The sequence below is a fragment of the Octopus bimaculoides genome, chromosome 8 (assembly GCF_046866305.1).
Source record: "Octopus bimaculoides isolate indiv1 chromosome 8, ASM4686630v1, whole genome shotgun sequence".
Classification (NCBI taxonomy): domain Eukaryota; kingdom Metazoa; phylum Mollusca; class Cephalopoda; order Octopoda; family Octopodidae; genus Octopus; species Octopus bimaculoides.
Genome location: NC_142935.1, coordinates 58,852,991 through 58,871,261, shown reverse-complemented (window position 1 = coordinate 58,871,261; position 18,271 = coordinate 58,852,991). Strand labels below are relative to the sequence as shown.

The 18,271-nt window shown below is 39.3% G+C and overlaps 2 protein-coding genes across 7 annotated transcripts in view; one reads left to right on the top strand and one right to left on the bottom strand.

Moving 5' to 3' along the window:
• LOC149134418 (uncharacterized) overlaps positions 1–3,702 on the top strand; it is a 99,277-nt gene extending 95,575 nt beyond the window's left edge. For 2 of the 4 annotated variants that reach the window (XM_089356542.1, XM_089356539.1), the window contains one exon: positions 2,262–3,702. The gene's annotated coding sequence lies outside the window, so the exon portion shown is untranslated. Of the gene's footprint in view, positions 1–1,889; positions 2,235–2,261 lie in introns of those variants that run through there. The other 2 variants (XM_089356541.1, XM_089356540.1) reach the window with 2 other exon arrangements.
• LOC106877777 (neprilysin) overlaps positions 1–18,271 on the bottom strand; it is a 323,337-nt gene that overhangs the window by 7,940 nt on the left and 297,126 nt on the right. For all 3 annotated transcript variants that reach the window (XR_016242904.1, XM_089356536.1, XM_089356538.1), the window contains one exon: positions 14,717–14,812. Coding sequence is in view for 2 of the 3 variants with exons in the window: in XM_089356536.1 (XP_089212662.1) it covers positions 14,717–14,812 (96 nt within the window). In the remaining variant the exon portion in view is untranslated. The remainder of the gene's footprint in view (positions 1–14,716; positions 14,813–18,271) is intronic.

Below are 18,271 nucleotides of genomic sequence, written 5' to 3'. Positions count from 1 at the left end.
TATTATCATGCTCCTAGCATCAGTTTTGCTGCCAGGATTTGAAAATTAGGGCACATTCCCCACCCCACTTATTTTGTGTTTTAGTGTGAATTTTTGAAAAACAAGTGGGAATTTGCGACAGTGTTCGTTGAATCAATTAGACACACTACTCGGTAGTGGCTAAAATATAAACCGATCAAGTTTATCTATAAATTTTCATTTTATATGTTTGTTTTCTTTTACACAATACTACAACAATGGCTAAACTTTTTCTGAAGCAGCATTCCCACTAAATTTATCTACGAGCCGCCACGTCCCCATGAGTACAAAAGCCAACGGTTCCCAACCATGCGTATGTTGTCATGTATCGCTTGTTCTATCTCTTTATCTCTCTCTTTCTTTCTCTCTGTCTCTGTCTCTTTCTCTCCCTATCTCTCTCTCTCCCCCTCTCTCTCTCTCTCTCTCTCTCTCTCTCTCAGTGACGCTCAAAACTTAATACAGCATTCCTCCATAATTTTCTCTCTCTAGTACATCTTCTTTGGTTTTGTAGCAGTTTACATTGATAATACTTTGCCAATAATTGGATTTGACATCTTTTTGTGTCACTTGATTAACTGTCCGAGTTGTAATCATGTAACCTATGCCATCATTTATTTTCAGAATCCTCGCAACAGTCTCTGATATATTTAATCGATGTAACTTGTATGTTTCTGTCATTTTTGATTGTTTTTCTCGCTATAAGGTTCCAAATTAGGTATGCCCCCGCTCTTTTTCTTTGCCTACTCCATGTTCAGCATCTTCTTATAACAACATTGACACACAACTTACTCATCTTCATGGCTTTAGTAAGTATGCGAACACGAATATATCATTGTGAATACATTTCTCACCAAGACTTCTCCATTCTCTAACAGTGTCTTGCAACCCTGAATATATTGTGCCTCCGATTCACATCTTGCTGCATATACGAAACTCATTTCCATTCTGTCTTGCTCTTAGCAAAGAATAGCTGTTACCTAGCAGCAAGATCTCCCGAATAAAATTTCTCTAATATAGCTGAATCAGGTTTTTCTGAACTTCGTTTCATAATCATTGATACCCTCTCGTCCATGTCACACCACCGTACTTCCCTTTCAATTTGTTTAGGAGGTAGTTATATCTACATGGATGATCTGTTGCCATAAGCAGTTTATTTCCTGAAATTCCTAATTATCACGTATGCCAAGCACAATTTTTTTTCTTTTAGTTATATACTTCATTTATAATTTCGAACTGCAGAATCGTTTTTAGCTGCCATATTTTGGCTCTTTTAAATCACTCTGTTTTATGTCTGCCTAGAACTAACTCTGAAGTCCCTAACACACCGGAAAATATTTTGGTATTTAAAATAAGCTCTTCTGCCTCATTGTGTGGTGTGAATGAAATTTACTGTATATGTTTAATATAAGACAGCTGAATCGTATTTTTATATGTTTCCTGAAATCATTAGATAATTGCATCAAATAAGTGCAGGAGATTTGCATAGTCCTCCTTTTCTGCACCATATCCAGAGCCTTCATATATGCCAAGAAATCCAATATTACAGTCTGTCGGAAGTCCTCAATGAAGTGGTGCTCTTGTAAATATGTCGATCCTTTGTGTAGCACATAAACAGAGATAAAACTTGAGGTTGAGTTGTTCACATATATAATGAACGTAAGCAATGGTTGTCCATAAAACAAAATTTATACATATCGATCATTCTTAAATAAACACGAGTCGAACCAGTTACAAATTATTTGCGAAGTTACATAAATGTGTTTACATATTGTCTGCTTCTTCAAAACAATTCTTTCTTGCTAAAGATATTTTTAAATATCCAAATGTAATATATTTATTAAAAAGAAAATTATTGCCATTGTTCATTATAGACACCAACTATTCTGAAAATGCACGTCACACCTTTTCACCACGATCATTCTATATATATCCAGATCTTATTCACTGTAATGACCACCTGTTTATTTTGCTGTCGAATTTTTAAAATTTGAGTTCACTCCTTGTTCACTTCCGTAGTCATAACAGTATTGTTATCGCTTTTAAAATATTAACGAAATGAAGAAACTATCTTTTATAAATAGAAGTGATAGCAAATAAAAATTCTTTCATATTCTACATTTTTATAATATTATACGTTTCTTGGAATTGTTTAAAAGTTATTTAATAGTTTGAGATTAATTCTAATAATTGTCTCACGTTCATTTTTCAGTTCAATATAAATTTCTTTTTCTGATTGTCCGCAGTTGAATGCACTACTGACTACTGAGATGTTGCTGTTCATGGTATTGCAGCTGCTTGTGTTTCCACAGTTACTGTGGGGATTGTACATATTGCCGTCGCTCATGTTCTTACTGCCTATGTAGTTGCTAGCACTTGTGTTGTTGCAGAGATGGTGTTGGCATCGGTAAGGCCTTCCGGCACTCGTTGTTGCTTTTGGTGCGTCAGAAGAGAGATTTTGAATTGTTGATTGCTTAACTGATATGGCTTTCTGCTTTCGCATCTCTCCGCCATGTAATTGGAAAATACGGTATGTAATGTTTTCCAAATGGCCCAAACCAAACGTACCCGTCGTTATTTTGACTTACAGCTGTGTATTACGCCTCTCCAAAACTATACAGGCTAGGACACTCCAGGAAGATAGCTCTCGTGAACAGTCCTGTCATATTAACTTTATTGACATTCCTAAATAACTGTTCAACAAAGCGAAATCATTAGTGCATCGGCTGTCCCCTGAGTATCGCAATGCAAGGGACTCAATAATAATTAGCACTTTGTCTGAACGAACTGCCATGCACTAGATATAATGTGCACGCTCTGCCTAACATTTTGGAAGCGCCTTCCTTCTTTTGAGAACATGAACATCTCTAGCCGACTGCATATTTATGACACAAACATATAAATTGTCATCTTTCTCGAAGCACTTGGAGATTGAGCTTCAGGTGGAGGCGGACGAGTTACCTTCTTACTTCGAATTTCCTAAATCAAACAGTGTCCTCCAGGTTGGACTACTTGTTTCTTTGGAGAGGATGTATAGCTTATTTGCGGAAGCCACTCTCGTGACGAAGAACTTGCACTTAGTCTTTCTAGTGTCAGTGATTTTACTAATTTTATCTTTACCTAAAGTTGTTGCACCGATTTTTTCGAAAAAAAACATCATCTCCTGCATGGACTTTGAGATTGCTGGTAGGGAAACCCGACACGACGCTTCTACAAAAGTATTTTTCAAAATAAATTTGACAATCCTTCCAATAAATTTGATACCCGAGATATGAAAAAAATAAAGACGATTCAATTCCTCTGGATTTTGAATAGTTTATTCAGACGGGAATGTTAGAAAAATTTTATAATTTTTAGGTTTCTGCAAAGAAATGGAAAAAAAAACAAAACATAACCCATCTTTTGGACATCGTGCCGATATGAACATAGTAATAATAACAGCAGCAACAGCAACAGCAACAAAAACAACAGCGACAATGTTGAATGGAGCCATGAAATATTCTGCCAGAATCCTATTCGACATTCTTGGCGTTTAATTTGACTTGATACTGACAAATATCAAAATATGATATCTACTAATATATTAGCATGCACTAGCGTAACAATAATAAAACTATTATTATTGAAAATGATAACATTAAAAAAAAGACACGCCAATAATAATTATAGTTAAAAGAAGATGAAGAAGTGGCGGAGGAGGAGAGGAACAGGCGATGAAACTACTTGATCAAATGCACATTACATACGGGTATTGGAAACATATACTAGCGATAAGATTACCCTCCGGGCGGCTTTCTGCTAGTCACTCGATAATATTTTCATATTCTAATAAATTTTATATTTTTCGTCTAATAATTTTTTTGTATAATAGAACTCACTTACTTAGTAAATATAGCATTTATTATTTTATTATAGTCTTAATCCATTGATCCCCACTGTCCTATAAATAGGACACTAAATAAGAACATTAAATAAGCTATATCACAATGTCTCAGTGTCTTATTTACAGGACACCGAGTATTTCCATTTCTACTTGAAATAAAGGAGTTTTAATAATCATGTTTTTTTCATTTTAACCTATTTTCAATCATGTGTAAACATTTAAAAGTAATATTCAGAAATTTAAGTATTCTGGGATTTAATGGGTTAATCTCTCATTTTTAAACACACAACAAGGTAGCGCAACTACGGAAGGAGGCAGTTTGTCAAGTTTTACCTTACCTTCCTTTTAAAGCAACATAGAACTTTCAATTCAGCAGCCCATCTGTAAGGTTTGCTTTGTGTGTATGTGTGTGTATGTGTGTGCGGGTGTGTCAGAGAGAGAGAGAAAGAGATAGTGAAAGAGAAAGAGAGAGAGAGAGAGAGAGAGAGAGAGAGAGAGAGAGAGAGAGAGAGAGAGAGAGAGAAGTGGAGAGAGAACATTGCAGACAATGAATGAAATAAACATGAAATGTTTATTTCGTATAATACGGAAAATGGATATTTTTAACGAAATTTTCTACAAATATCGCTTAGATTTTGTGGCTTCAGAGTATATTGGGATTGATGGCAAAGAATTTTTCCGAGGAGGTGGAGAGGGGTCTTCGAAAATTCACATGATCCGACATTTTTTCCCTCATAACTTTCGGGAAAATGGTTACTTTTTAATGAAAGTTTGCACAAATATGTTTCAAATGGCATAGATTATGATTATAAAGAAATTTATTAGGAAAATGCTTTCCGAGGGGTGGGGGAGAGGAGTTTCAGTAAAATGGACATTCGGATCAGGAAGACCAAATAAGTTATCACTTCTCTGTGCTGACGGGGATTTTCCGCACTTTTATTAAAACCACATACTTCGAAATGATGGGGGGCGTCTTTGTATGGAAATAAGTTGTCAAGAATTTTTTACAACACCCCCTCCTTTTTATCATGCCATTCTCAAACCATTCTGGAACTATTTTAGCCAAGTTCGTCAAAATCGTGGAGGAGCCTTTTCGTTAAACAAAAATAGCAAAAAATGTTAATATTTTCAGAGGGAAAAGTCAGTTGTTTAAGGGAAATTTGGCTGTTGTTTATAGCACATTTCAAGACATCCCTCCTCATTTTTCAATATCTTTTTGCACATAAATACATTTGTATGCTATGAAAATTAAGATTTGAAAATCTACTTGGGACAAATTTACTTGAAACAAATTTTGCTGTACGAAGACAGTTCCTTTAAGATGATAGTGAGACACTTGCCTTATAGCTCGTCTCGATCGTGTCCATCATGTAATCTTCTCTGCGACATTCACCGGATATACAAAAAACAAAAAAAAATTCCCATTCCGACCAGTCAAAGATGATTGTGAGTTACACTCGGTATATATTTTTCGACTGATATAGTGGTCCTTTCTGCGTGCAGCAAAAGAATGTTTTTCTTTACTATGGGTGTCCCTCAGCGAGGCCTGGCTAACGGCACTAAAACAGCTTTAGATTTATTTCTGAATCGACATTACTGGAACATCTCTCTTTCTCTAGGATACTGCAGCATTGTTAATGAGGTTGTACGGCTGTAGCGACATGAAATTCTTGAATCCTGATTCCTAGAGAAATGTATATTTCGCTGGAAATCAGGGTGTGCTACCAGGTAAGGAAATTTGGAAATTATTCTATAGTCACATGATGTGAAAGTCCACGTGAACTGCAAAACCGATCATTCTCTTTTGCCGACATCCTGCAGTGACTTGCCAATTCAGAATATAGTTTACAAATGCATTTAAATAGTAATTATTATTAATATTATCAAATAATATTTTAAAGATACATACAAAACAAACACTGTTGCTCAGATACCTAATTCCATGTAACATGGTTTCTCTGTCACGTATCTTATTGCAAAGCTGGCCAAGTATAAACAAATTTGTCTTCATTGACAAGGACTTCACAAATTCTGAATAGAATTGATTACGTTCCATCAATTAATGGATCACATTCTTCTATCGAGAAACACACACACACACACACACACACACACACACACACACACACACACACACATATATATATATATATATATATATATATATATATATATATATATATACTTTATTTAAAAGCAGCAGAAATATAACAAAAAAACCGTTACTCTGAGTTTCACGTTCCCGTTCATCGGACATTTTTGTTAGAAATGGCGGTATATATATATATATATATATATATATATATATATATATATATATATATATACTCACATCGTTTATTTATTGATATCCTAAGAACAATTAAGTTATCTCTTGTAACAGAACAGTGAATGACAAAGTTTGACTCTACAAACAATTGACCACACTTACTATCTATTACGTCGATTCTGCTGACACTGTGGATACAAGTCTCAAATAATAGATACTATTTTCTAGATGTATGCGATTCCAAATGATTGCACTGAATATAAATGTAATGTATCGGTATATGTTTGGGATTAGAATTATTGCACAAAATATCTATCTATCTATCTATCTATCTATCTATCTATCTATCTATCTATCTATATAGCGATTTATCTATCTGTCTGTGCATCTATATATCTATCTGGCACTTTCACTTTCTCTTTCTCTGTCTCTCTCTTTCTCTCTCTATCGCTCTCTCTCTCTCTCTCTCTCTCTCTCTCTCTCTCTCTCTCTCGGTTGGTATATAGAAGATTAACTATGCATATATATATACCTATACACTACATATATCTATCTATCTATCTATCTATCGATCTATCTATCTATCTATCTGATCTGCACGGATGCTAGTCACATCGGCTCGCAAGTAAGTTGGCCTTTTATATGTCAAAACTTTTGCAGTTTTAAAATATTTTTTGTGGAAGAGGTGTATAAGTCTATACACTTCGACCCTATTGGGTTTTTGTAATAGGAAGTGGCTCCTTCTGGAGTTTATTTCCAAAAGTTTTTGACTTTTCTCCGGCTTATTTGCCATATTTCGTAAAAGAAATATGGCTAGGCCTTCACACGTGGTCGATTTGCCTCTAACAGCAGGCAAGGAGACTGACCAACAAGTCGTTCCGCATGAACGAACACAAGACGTAGAGACCAGGAATGCTGCGTTTACTACTACTGCCTTCACCACCTCCACTACCACCATTACGACCGCCACCAACGACAACAAAACCAAAACCACTACTGCCACCGACATCGCAGCCACCACTACCACCAAGAACAACAATAACAAAAAGAACAACAACAACTCCACTCCTCTTTTGTTCCTTTCACCACAGACAACGGAAGGAGAGAAAGAGAAGAGCATGATGGCCAAACAATTTGCTCAAATACGCCTGAACGCCGAAGAAAATTATGAAAAAAATTTCCCGCCACTTCGTAACTCATATGAAGGTCAGAGGAGTACACAAGAAGAAGGTCACCCATCTGCCACAACAACAACACCTGTCAGCATCACAACCGCCAACAACAACGCTAATACAGGAACAGTCACCTCTGCCATCAACACCAGCACCACCACCACCAACAACAATAACAAGATCAAAACAAACTTCGCCGAGGCGATAAGGGAAAAAACGACGGTAGTATCTTTTACTGCACAGCAGATAAAAGATACAAAGGCTTTACTTACGAAAGAAAATGACGAGGTGCGGATCAACATACCACAACACATTTTAGAAGACACAAACAAAAAGACCATTATTTATAAAATTTTAAACTCAAAAACAAAAAAAACAGAAAAAGCAAGCACGGAAAAGATCGAGAAATGCTTGAGATCTGTATGGCAATATAAGGATTATGTAACTTGGTGGCATAAATTTGCCCACGTGCAAGTTATTTTTCAAAGTGAAGAGTTAGCGAAACGATTCTCAACGCTAACTCTTAAGACAGAAGAGTTAACAATGATACCGAGTTACCTTGGTCAGAGGGTAACAAGGGTTATCATAAAAAATATTCCTCCCACGGTAGACACACTATGGATAACATCAGCCGTATGTGTCGATATGGAGGAAGTTGATATATTGCAAATTAATGTTTCTGAAAAGCAACAGTGGGTGGGTAAAAAAATGGAGATCCTTCTCTATATTACCCAGGAGTCACTAAATAAAATACCCACCTACATAAAGTTACCATCAACGCAAAGGCTGTATGTAGTGGTGGAAGGCAGACGACCACGCTGTTACATATGTGGCAGTGAAGCTCACTTCCAAAAGGACTGCAATTCTGCCGCGAAACAACAGCAACAACAACAACAACAACAACAGCCACGGGAAAACCAAAAACCCAAAACACCAGCATTATTACCCACACCACCGTATGCACAATTGATCAAGCAGCTATATGCGAAAACGAAAGAACGGCAACAACGAACAAACCAACCCAACCAAACAACACCACCACCTGAGTCAAAAACAGAAACAACACCACCACCAACAACTAAAGACAGACCAACACCAACACCAAGAACAACAACCAAGAAGACAACCACTGAGAACGAAGAAAAGACCAATACTACTCCCAATTCCCCAACAACACACACACCACACACACCACACACCACAACACCATCGACAAACACACAAATAGAACCAAATACTTTGCCTTTACCCCCTTCTGATTCGTCAGACATTTCGTCTAACGATGAAAGTTCTACAGAATGGCAAATAGCCACAGGAAGTAAAAGAAAAAGATCAAAAACAACCCCAAAATTAAATGCATGCAAAGCAGGGAAATATGTAACCGCTGAAAGCCCCTTGCACAAACAAACCAGCACCAACATCACAAAAACACACACAATGCTATCAGCGATAGACACAACAAACACAAAATTAATGGACTACATCATATCGCAAACAAACATTTCTGAAGATAATTATAAGCTCAACAATCATCCACGCACTACACCACCGAAACACATCAAAATAGTTCACATCACACAAACGCAGCACCACACACTCAAAACCCTCTTTCCAAATGCGGTTGGGGGGTTCCAAAAATATTTATCAAAGAAACTCTTCAAAAACCTCATCCAAGATACTTCAAAAGAAGAGGAAGCTAAAACTTTCGAAACGAGTAAGTAACCTTCTCTCTTGTCTCTTTTACTGTCGTGTATGAAACACAAATTTCGACTTCAACTATGCTTAAATTAGGTTGTGTAAATGTACGTGGCTTGGCGTCAGCTTGGAAGCAAGGTTACCTTCTAAATGACATCAAGTCACAGAACATAGAAATCATGGCTATCAGTGAAACCAGACTCAGTAACCCGCGGGCCCTCAAGTCCATGTTTGGTGGACATTTCGACATTTATTTTTCTCCCTGTCTACCAAACATGGGTGGTGGTGGTACCGCGGTGCTTTTTCGGAAGAGTCTGAACCTAAAAGTAAGGCCAATATTCCTAGACCCGGAGGGTAGGCTGGTTGTCTTGGACGTCGATGGCACAAACGGGTGTGCTTTCCGTCTGGTGGCAGTGTATGCACCGTCCTTAACGGGTCGGGCGGATTTCCTTAGACGTCTAGAGGTTTTCCTGGGAACGTCACGACCTTTACTGTTAGTAGGGGACTGGAACGCTACCTTGGACACGCATATAGACTATGTGGGAGTGGATAGGAGTAGAAGGGGATGTAAGTGCCTCAAAGACCTGCTCAGACGTTTCCATTTGTCTGACAGGTTCCGACTCGACCATCCGAACGTGCCAACGTGGACTTGGACAAACCGCGTCGGATCGTCGAGATCGTATCTAGATAGAGTTCTATGTAGGACAGCGGATAGAGATAGTGTAGGATGTCCACAATTTAAAATAGTCAGCTACACAGATCACAAGTTTGTGACGTGTACGCTCGACTTAGATAAGACACATAGGCAGGGTCCCGGTTACTGGAAACTGAACGCTTCGCTCTTAGCGCGGCAGGTTTACAGGAACCGGATTAGCGAATTAATTAAGAGGGCGTTAACAGGAGCCATCGTTAACAACCGCTGGTGGTTTGCCCTGAAAATGGCAATCAAATCGGAATCTATTAGGTTTAGTAAAGAACTAGCGATAGATCGAAATAGAGTAGAGGGAGACTTAGTTAAGAAACTAGAAGAGGCACTTACAACTGGCAGCGCAACCAACGTTTTGACTACGAGGATGGCCCTCGACCAACACCTCAACGCCAAACACGAAGGTTGCGTCGTCAGAGCTAAAATGCGTGCCTTAAGGAACGAAGGGATCGAAGCTGCGCGAGAAGCCCGGGTGGCGGAGGCGCAACGCGGTAACAGAGCCACCATTCGGTCTCTAATCGATGAACAGGGATGTAGTCTGCTCGAACCCGAAAGGATGTGTGGGGCCTTTCAACAGCACTTTGCTCGACTGTTCGGTGCGAGCGGTGAGTCGGAACGCAGGATGGACTTCACTGCCTACCTGACCGGCCTGCCGCGGCTCTCGGCGGGAGAGGCAGAGTGTTGTGAGGGTCCCATCACAGCTGCTGAAGTAAGGGATGCTATGGCGGGCTGCGCGAGGGATAAGTCACCTGGATTGGATGGTCTACCCTACGAGCTGTATTGTCAAATGCCAGACTTGTTTGGCGACCTCTTGGCATCAGTCTATTGCAACTGGCAACAAAACGGGAGAATTCCCGGTTTCGTGAGCCGAGGTGCAGTGACATTGCTGAAGAAAGACCCAAACAAGGGGAATTTTATAGATAATTTCAGGCCCATCACTCTGCTCAACGCAGATTTGAAAATTTTGGCCAAAGTAATAGCCGAGAGGTTGGCGCTTGTCATCGATAAACTGGTCGACAGGGCGCAAACATGCGCCGTGCCGGGCAGAAGTATCCATGACAACCTCCACCTCATGCGCTACATCATGGACAGGGTAGTTAAGGATCCTGGCATGCGTGGGGCGCTGATCAATTTAGATCAATCTAAAGCCTTCGATAGGGTCGACCATCGATACCTAGCGGCCGTCCTCAGGGCAGCTGGCTTTGGTCCCGTCTTCCGCGGTTGGATCGCTGCCTTGTATAACGGCATCCGATCGGTAATACGGGTAAACGGTCACCTGTCAAAACCGTTCGACATCACGCGTTCGGTCCGTCAGGGATGTCCCTTGTCGGCGCTTCTGTATGTATTGACGATCGAACCACTACTGCGGAAACTGGCGACACTGAGGGGTATCCCACGAGAGCTGGGTTGCGGGACGAGCGTGTCTGCATATGCGGACGATGTCACCGTCATAGTGTCGAGCGAAAAGCACGTCGAGATGCTAGGCGAGACACTTAAACAATACGAAACGGTGACAGGAGCAAAAATTAACCCGGAAAAGTCAGTGGGTTTGTTACTCGGCACCTGGAGAAGCAAGCCCATACCGTCCAACAGTGACTCCGTAGTGGGACGCTGGACGGACGGACCGGTTAAACTGCTCGGGGTCTGGTTCAGTCCGGACCTCCAAATGGATAAGAACTGGGACGAGATCACCAGTAGAGTGATCAAACTCAGCCAAACATGGGCTGAGAGAAAGTTATCTCTAAAAGGCCGGGCGGAGGTGGCTAATGTGTATATCGCATCAGTCATCGATTACCGCCTGACCGTCGTGCCTTGTCCCGATGCCACCATCACTAAACTAGAACGCATACTTTTCCGCTTTCTGTGGAAGGGTGGCGTTCCGATGGTGAGGCGATCCATTTGCTGTCAACAACCGTTACGTGGAGGACTGGGGATGCCGTGGTTAATGATGCGCAGACATGCGCTGAGACTGCGGCATCTCTGGAACTTCATTGACGACGGTGAACAGGTGTGGGCGCCGTTTGTGAGGCACGCCTTCCCGCAGCTCGTCTCACTCACCGAACTGCAAACATGGATCAGGAAGAGACCGAAACTTGGCGAATGGCACCGCGAGTGTCGCCAAGCTCTACAACAGCTCTGCCGTCCGGGATCAAACTTGTGCAACTTCCAAACGACCAATGCGTTCTATAGAGGACTAGTGGAGGGGAGGTCTGACGACACTCTCGGGGCAAACCTGGGTGTCGACGAGAAATTCTTAACCCGCCTTTTCAAGACGACGTTCGGGCCGGGGCCTATGGATAATTTCCAGAGATCCCTGGCTTGGCAATGCTATCGAGACGCACTACCAGTTCGAGAGAAGATCTACAGACACGGTTCGAAAACCACCGGACCGACCTGCCCGAGATGCGGTCAGAGCGACGAAACCGTTCTGCACGCACTCGTGCAGTGTCCAGATATTTCAGAGCTGTGGACCTTCGTCGAACGGCTGTTGTCGCGTGTGGGACGAGCCCACTTATCAGCCGAGTCTATCGTGAATATTGTTCCGCCACCTTCCTTTAAACGGGAAGGAAAAACGGTTTTTGTAACACTGATAGCTATGGCAAAAGAATGCGTGTGGTGGACGCGTTTGAAAGGTCTACAAACAAACACTTTCCTCTCTGGTCAATCCCTCGTCAACTTTTTCAAGTACCACTTGAAAAGGAGGATGAGGATACAGAGGAAGGTGTTGTCGAATGAAAGTTTCAATAAAAAATGGGTAAATGTGGCAAGAATGGTAAGAATGAAAGACGACACCATTTTAAGCATAGACTTGTAACAAAAAGAGACAAAAAGAGAGAAGGTACTTACTTTCATGTGCCTTTAAAAAAAAAAAGCCTGAGGTGACCGTGGTCTTTTCCGTAGGCTTTTCTCTCCACGGATAAACCTAATCTGTTCCCCGTTTTTTTACATCGACTGTGATACACGATCCCTATTGATCGCCCCCCCCCCCACGTTTTTTTTTTTTTTCTTCCCGCGATCCCTTTTGATCCAAATCATCCCCCCCCCCAAGCTCTACTTTGTAATTTGACCATTTTCTGTATTTAGCCCTGTGTGGCTATAATAAAAAGATATCTATCTATCTATCTATCTATCTATCTATCTGTCTGTCTGTCTATATATATATATATATATATATATATATATATATATATATAATGGAAATTTACAGAAAAACAAAACACGAAGACATGTGTAGAAACAAGAAACAGGTGTATTAGTTTAACGTTTGGGAAAAATGGAAAAGATTTTTAGGGTCAGGTGCGAGAGAGTGGTCTGGAGCAGGGGAAGAAGCCAGGCTGGGAGTAGTGGGTAGGAATGAAAGTGTGGATTATGCGGTTATGCAGGTTATGCGCACGCTTCAAGGAGGGAAGGGGTAAGTTAGGGAACGTATGCGATGTGGAGTGGAGAAACTGAAGACGCTGGAAGGCTCGGAGAATGGTGTGTTGAGCAGTAGGATGGATTGGTGGTAGGTGACGGGAAACGGGAGACGGGTAAGGATGGTGCGGGTGCGAAGAGAAAGGTCAGATGCACGGTGCATGGATCTTGCATGGGCAAGGCATTGTAGATAATAGTGACAGGATATCCACGTAGGATGAAGTGGCGAGCCATGAGCTGCGACTGAAACTCAAAGCCATCGTCGTCACTGCAGAGCCAGCGTAGACGGATGAATTCGTTGTAACTGTGGGTAGAGTGGGTTAAGGAGAGGTTAAGGTAGGACGGGGAGTCAGTGTGTAGTGAATAGAAGAATTCAGAACGGAGTGGTGTATCCTGACAGAAGGTACGAGAAATTCGACGTAAGAGTTAGAGATAGTGTAGGAGAATTTAAGACCAGGATGGAAGGTTTGGCGAAGCGAGAGGAATGAGTCCAGATGTTCGAAGAAGTGTTAGGTCGCGCCGATAGATCTGGCGATATAACGACCGTATAGCTTGGGAGTTGGACCAGTGAATTGTGAGAATATTTGCACCTCAACATAGCCAACGAACAGACTTGTATATTTGGGAGACATCCGGAAACATGTTTGTATAACTCCTCCGCGAACGTCAGGCAGTTGAGGGAGAGGACAAGTTCAGCCAGACGATGTGTGGAGGCGTCAGGATGAGAGTCAGGCCGAAGGTCAAGGGAGTGCTTAAGCGCAAGTAGTTCTCCGATATGTGGGATCACCGTATATGGGTATATGTATTTATGTGTGTGCGTGTGTGTGTGTGTTATTATGTGTGTGTATGTGTGTGTGCGTGAAATTGTGTTTGATCTCAGAAGTATACACAAGTTTTCATATGTTTCTCTCCCTTACTATCGAGTCATATCTGTGAACGTGATTATCTTTGTATATGTAGCATTATCTATTTATAAAAGCATGTTTAGTCAATCGAAAATATTAATTTCCTTGGAATCAAGGGAGTATTTGCAACAGATAATCTAGTGTCCATATAAAAGTAGTAGCAACGAATTATTTCTCATACTGTGTGTTTTTCTGTGTGTGTATGCACATACGGACACATACATATGCATGCATGTATATATATATATATATATATATATATATATATATATATATATATATATATATATATATACATGTATATACACATGCATACATATATATATATATATATATATATATATATATATATATATATATATATATATTATATATTATATATATATATATATATATATATATATTATATATATATATATATATATATATATATATATATATATATATATATATTATATATATATATATATATATATATATATATACACACGTATACGTACCATAATCATTTACTTTATGTTGTTTCGTTGGCAACGGAATTTTCAATCACTGATGGAATGTAACACACAGACACACACACACACGCACATATATATATATATATATATATATATGACACTAAGAAGAAGAAAACAAAAAAAATTGTAAATCACTTACCTGGGCAAACGTGAGGAAAAATAGTTGATCAGATGAAAGTGGCAAGCCAGGTAACATATAGTGAACATTTTGTGATGACTTCCATTTCAAAAAGGCCTAGAGAAGAGAAAACATTATCAGTGATCAATTTAATAGCATATTTCTGAATCCATTAGTGTCAATTAACGTATATGAAAACGCTTGTACTTGTTACCTCTTCACATATACGCAAATGGAACGTCAATCATTTGAAGTACATCTATGGTCGAAGATGCTGTGGCCGTCGATTTCCAGCTTCTTATTTTCATTATTGTTTCTTCATGCACGGTGCGTTTAAGAATAGCATCTAATGTGTTCTTAACCCGTTTAAGTCACATTACATTTAATTATAAAATATTTTACTAACTCTACTTGTTCCTTCCTTGTGGCTACTTTTAAAGACAAAACTCGGGCTTCCATTGTAGACTGATAATACGAAATCGTAAACAGTAATCAACATCCCTTTCTTTCCATCTGTCTCTCCATGTTTCTCACTCGCAGTGACTGATATATATGAAAATATGTAGCGGTATACATACACCGGCATACACACGCATACACACGCATACACACACATATACATATATAAGTATATATAAGTATATATATATATATATATATATATATATATATATATATATATATATGTATGTGTGTTGTATATATATATATATATATATATATATATATATATATCAATTTTTTTTTTCTCCGTGTTTTTCTCCTTGTCTCCGTATTCTTTCTGTTGAAGAGCGTAGCTCGAAACGTCAAAGACTTTCCGTATTCCCGAGCGTCATACTAATATATACTTTTGTTATTTACACCACCTGTCCTCGTCTGTTGTTATTTTTTGTATATTCTCCCATATATATATATATATATATACATACATACACAGCTGCATACACATGCACACACATAAACACAGGAGTGCACACACATACCTGGCACACATCCTTACGCTCTCACACACATACGCACGCACACACATAAACACATACATACACACACGCATACATACCTCTCACATACACAATCACACACACATACACATACACAACACACATACACATATACACACATGCACACACGCACACACACCTCTCACATATACAATACACAGTCACATACACATACACACACGCGCACATACAAAATACAGCACGCACAAAAACATACACATACACACACGCGCACATACAAAATACACACACACACGTACACGTACCCAACACCTACAACCCCACACAAACACACACACGAACACACACATACTCAAAAACCGCCTGCTGACCCTCCACCTAACATTCTCCATAAGCATCTACTAACTATTCCTGCTACTAATTCCTTCCACTACGTCACACACACACACACACACACACACACATACATACGCACACACACGTTCTGTTATCACACACACACTCGCAGACTCTCGCGCACGCACAGATATTCATCTCCCTTTTTCACTCTCCTGTCTTAGAAAGAACTTTTCCCCCACCACCTCCTCTTCCGGTCCTTTCACAATGTAACCTCGTGGGCATTGGTACCATCTTTCCTCTTTCTCCGTTTTTTCATTCTCCGAACTTTCCATCTTTCCGACGAAGGGCTACGCCCGAAACGTCATACACTCTCTCTTTCCTTTCCCGAGCCTTCAATAACACTATCCGTATCACGTCCTCACGTTGTTGTTTTTTTGTTATTGTTTTTTGTGTTTTTTTAAACTATATATATATATATATATATATATATATATATATATATATATTGTGTGCGATGTTTAAATTGTCGCCATGTTATATTCTAAAGTTTGTGTCGACTACACAGTATAGTAGAGTCAGTTGAGTATTCACTTTGCAAGAAATATGTAACCAATATGATGTACTGCCTGGCTTTCGCACCAGAAGCTCCAATGCGAACCTTTCAAATTTATTCGTGTCAATCTGGGGACAATGCAATCTAAGAGCATATAACGAGAGTGATAATCATCAAACCTCCAGTCAATATCATGGTGTTTGGACTGATCACTAGCTATGGCAACGTTATGTTTCCATTCGTCTTCCCACACGACCTAAGACTCAAGACAGAGCATACATCGAGTGGCTTGAGCGGGTAGTGCTGCCATGGATCAAGAGGATAGCTGCTGGAAGACCCTATGTCTGACAACAGGTCTCTGTTCCATGTCACACCAGGAAGAGAAGCCAGTCGTGGCTTTCAGACAATTTCTGTGATTACATTACAGCTAACATCTGGTGACCTAACTCCACAGACAGCAACCGCCTTGACTGTAATGTGGAGCGGTGTAGAGTGAGAGACTAACAAAGCTCCTTGTAACACCAAAGATGAACTGAAGACAAGGATTATGGCACCATTTACCAACTTAAACAAGGAAACAGTCCAGAATAGTCGCAAGAGATGCCGAAATCGTCTGGAGGTCGTGGTGTTAGCAAATGGCGATATTATTGAATAAATTACTATTTAGTATTTCAAGATATTTTTTATATAATATTGATAAATGTATCTGTTAACATGAGATACCAGTGTTCTTATAATTTTTTTACATAATTTAGACGATTATATATATCACAGTGCCCTGTATATATATATATATATATATATATATATATATATATATATATATATATACATGTATACACAGACACAGACACACACACACACACACACACATACATACACACACACACACGCACACACACACACACACACACACACACACACACACATATATATATATATATATATATATATATATATATACATATAGCTACTGCAATTTTCGGCTTCATATATTTTGTTTACACAAATCATGTATATGTTCATAACTTTGACATGTGACATGGTTTTGAATAAACTTGCCATTGAAGTGAATGTGGAAGAATGATTTATTCATTCATTCTGTATTAATTCTAATTAGTTCAAAGGTCTCCAAGAGACGTATTAATTATTACACTCTCAATCCACTCCACGTCGGGGAACATAATTTCGATTCAAATGGGAGTATTTCAAGAGTGTTTGCTTTTCATATAATGCCTGCCATATACAATGACAAAATCAGTGTCGGTATCACGAGACAATACACATTTCATTTTATAAACGATGTATTTGAATTACATATTAATTATCAGATGAATTACCGAACGAGCAGCTGCATAAAGTTGTTTACCTTTGGTTGAATAGGTGAGAGTTGAAATAAAGTTGACGTGAACTATACTGATCTTCTATTGATAGAGAGGTCATTACTTGTATTTCATGAATAATGCAAGACATGTGTAGGAATGTTCTATGTAACAATCGAATATATACAATGTTATCCATTAACTATGCATACGTGTGTGTATATAACCATCTATTAGCATATATACACAGGTATATATATATATATATATATATATATATATATATATATATAGGCACAAGAGTGGCTGTGTGGTAAGTAACTTGCTTACCAAACACGTAGTACTAGGTTCAGTCCCACTGACGTGTTTTCTGCTATAGCTTCGGGCCGACCAAAACCTT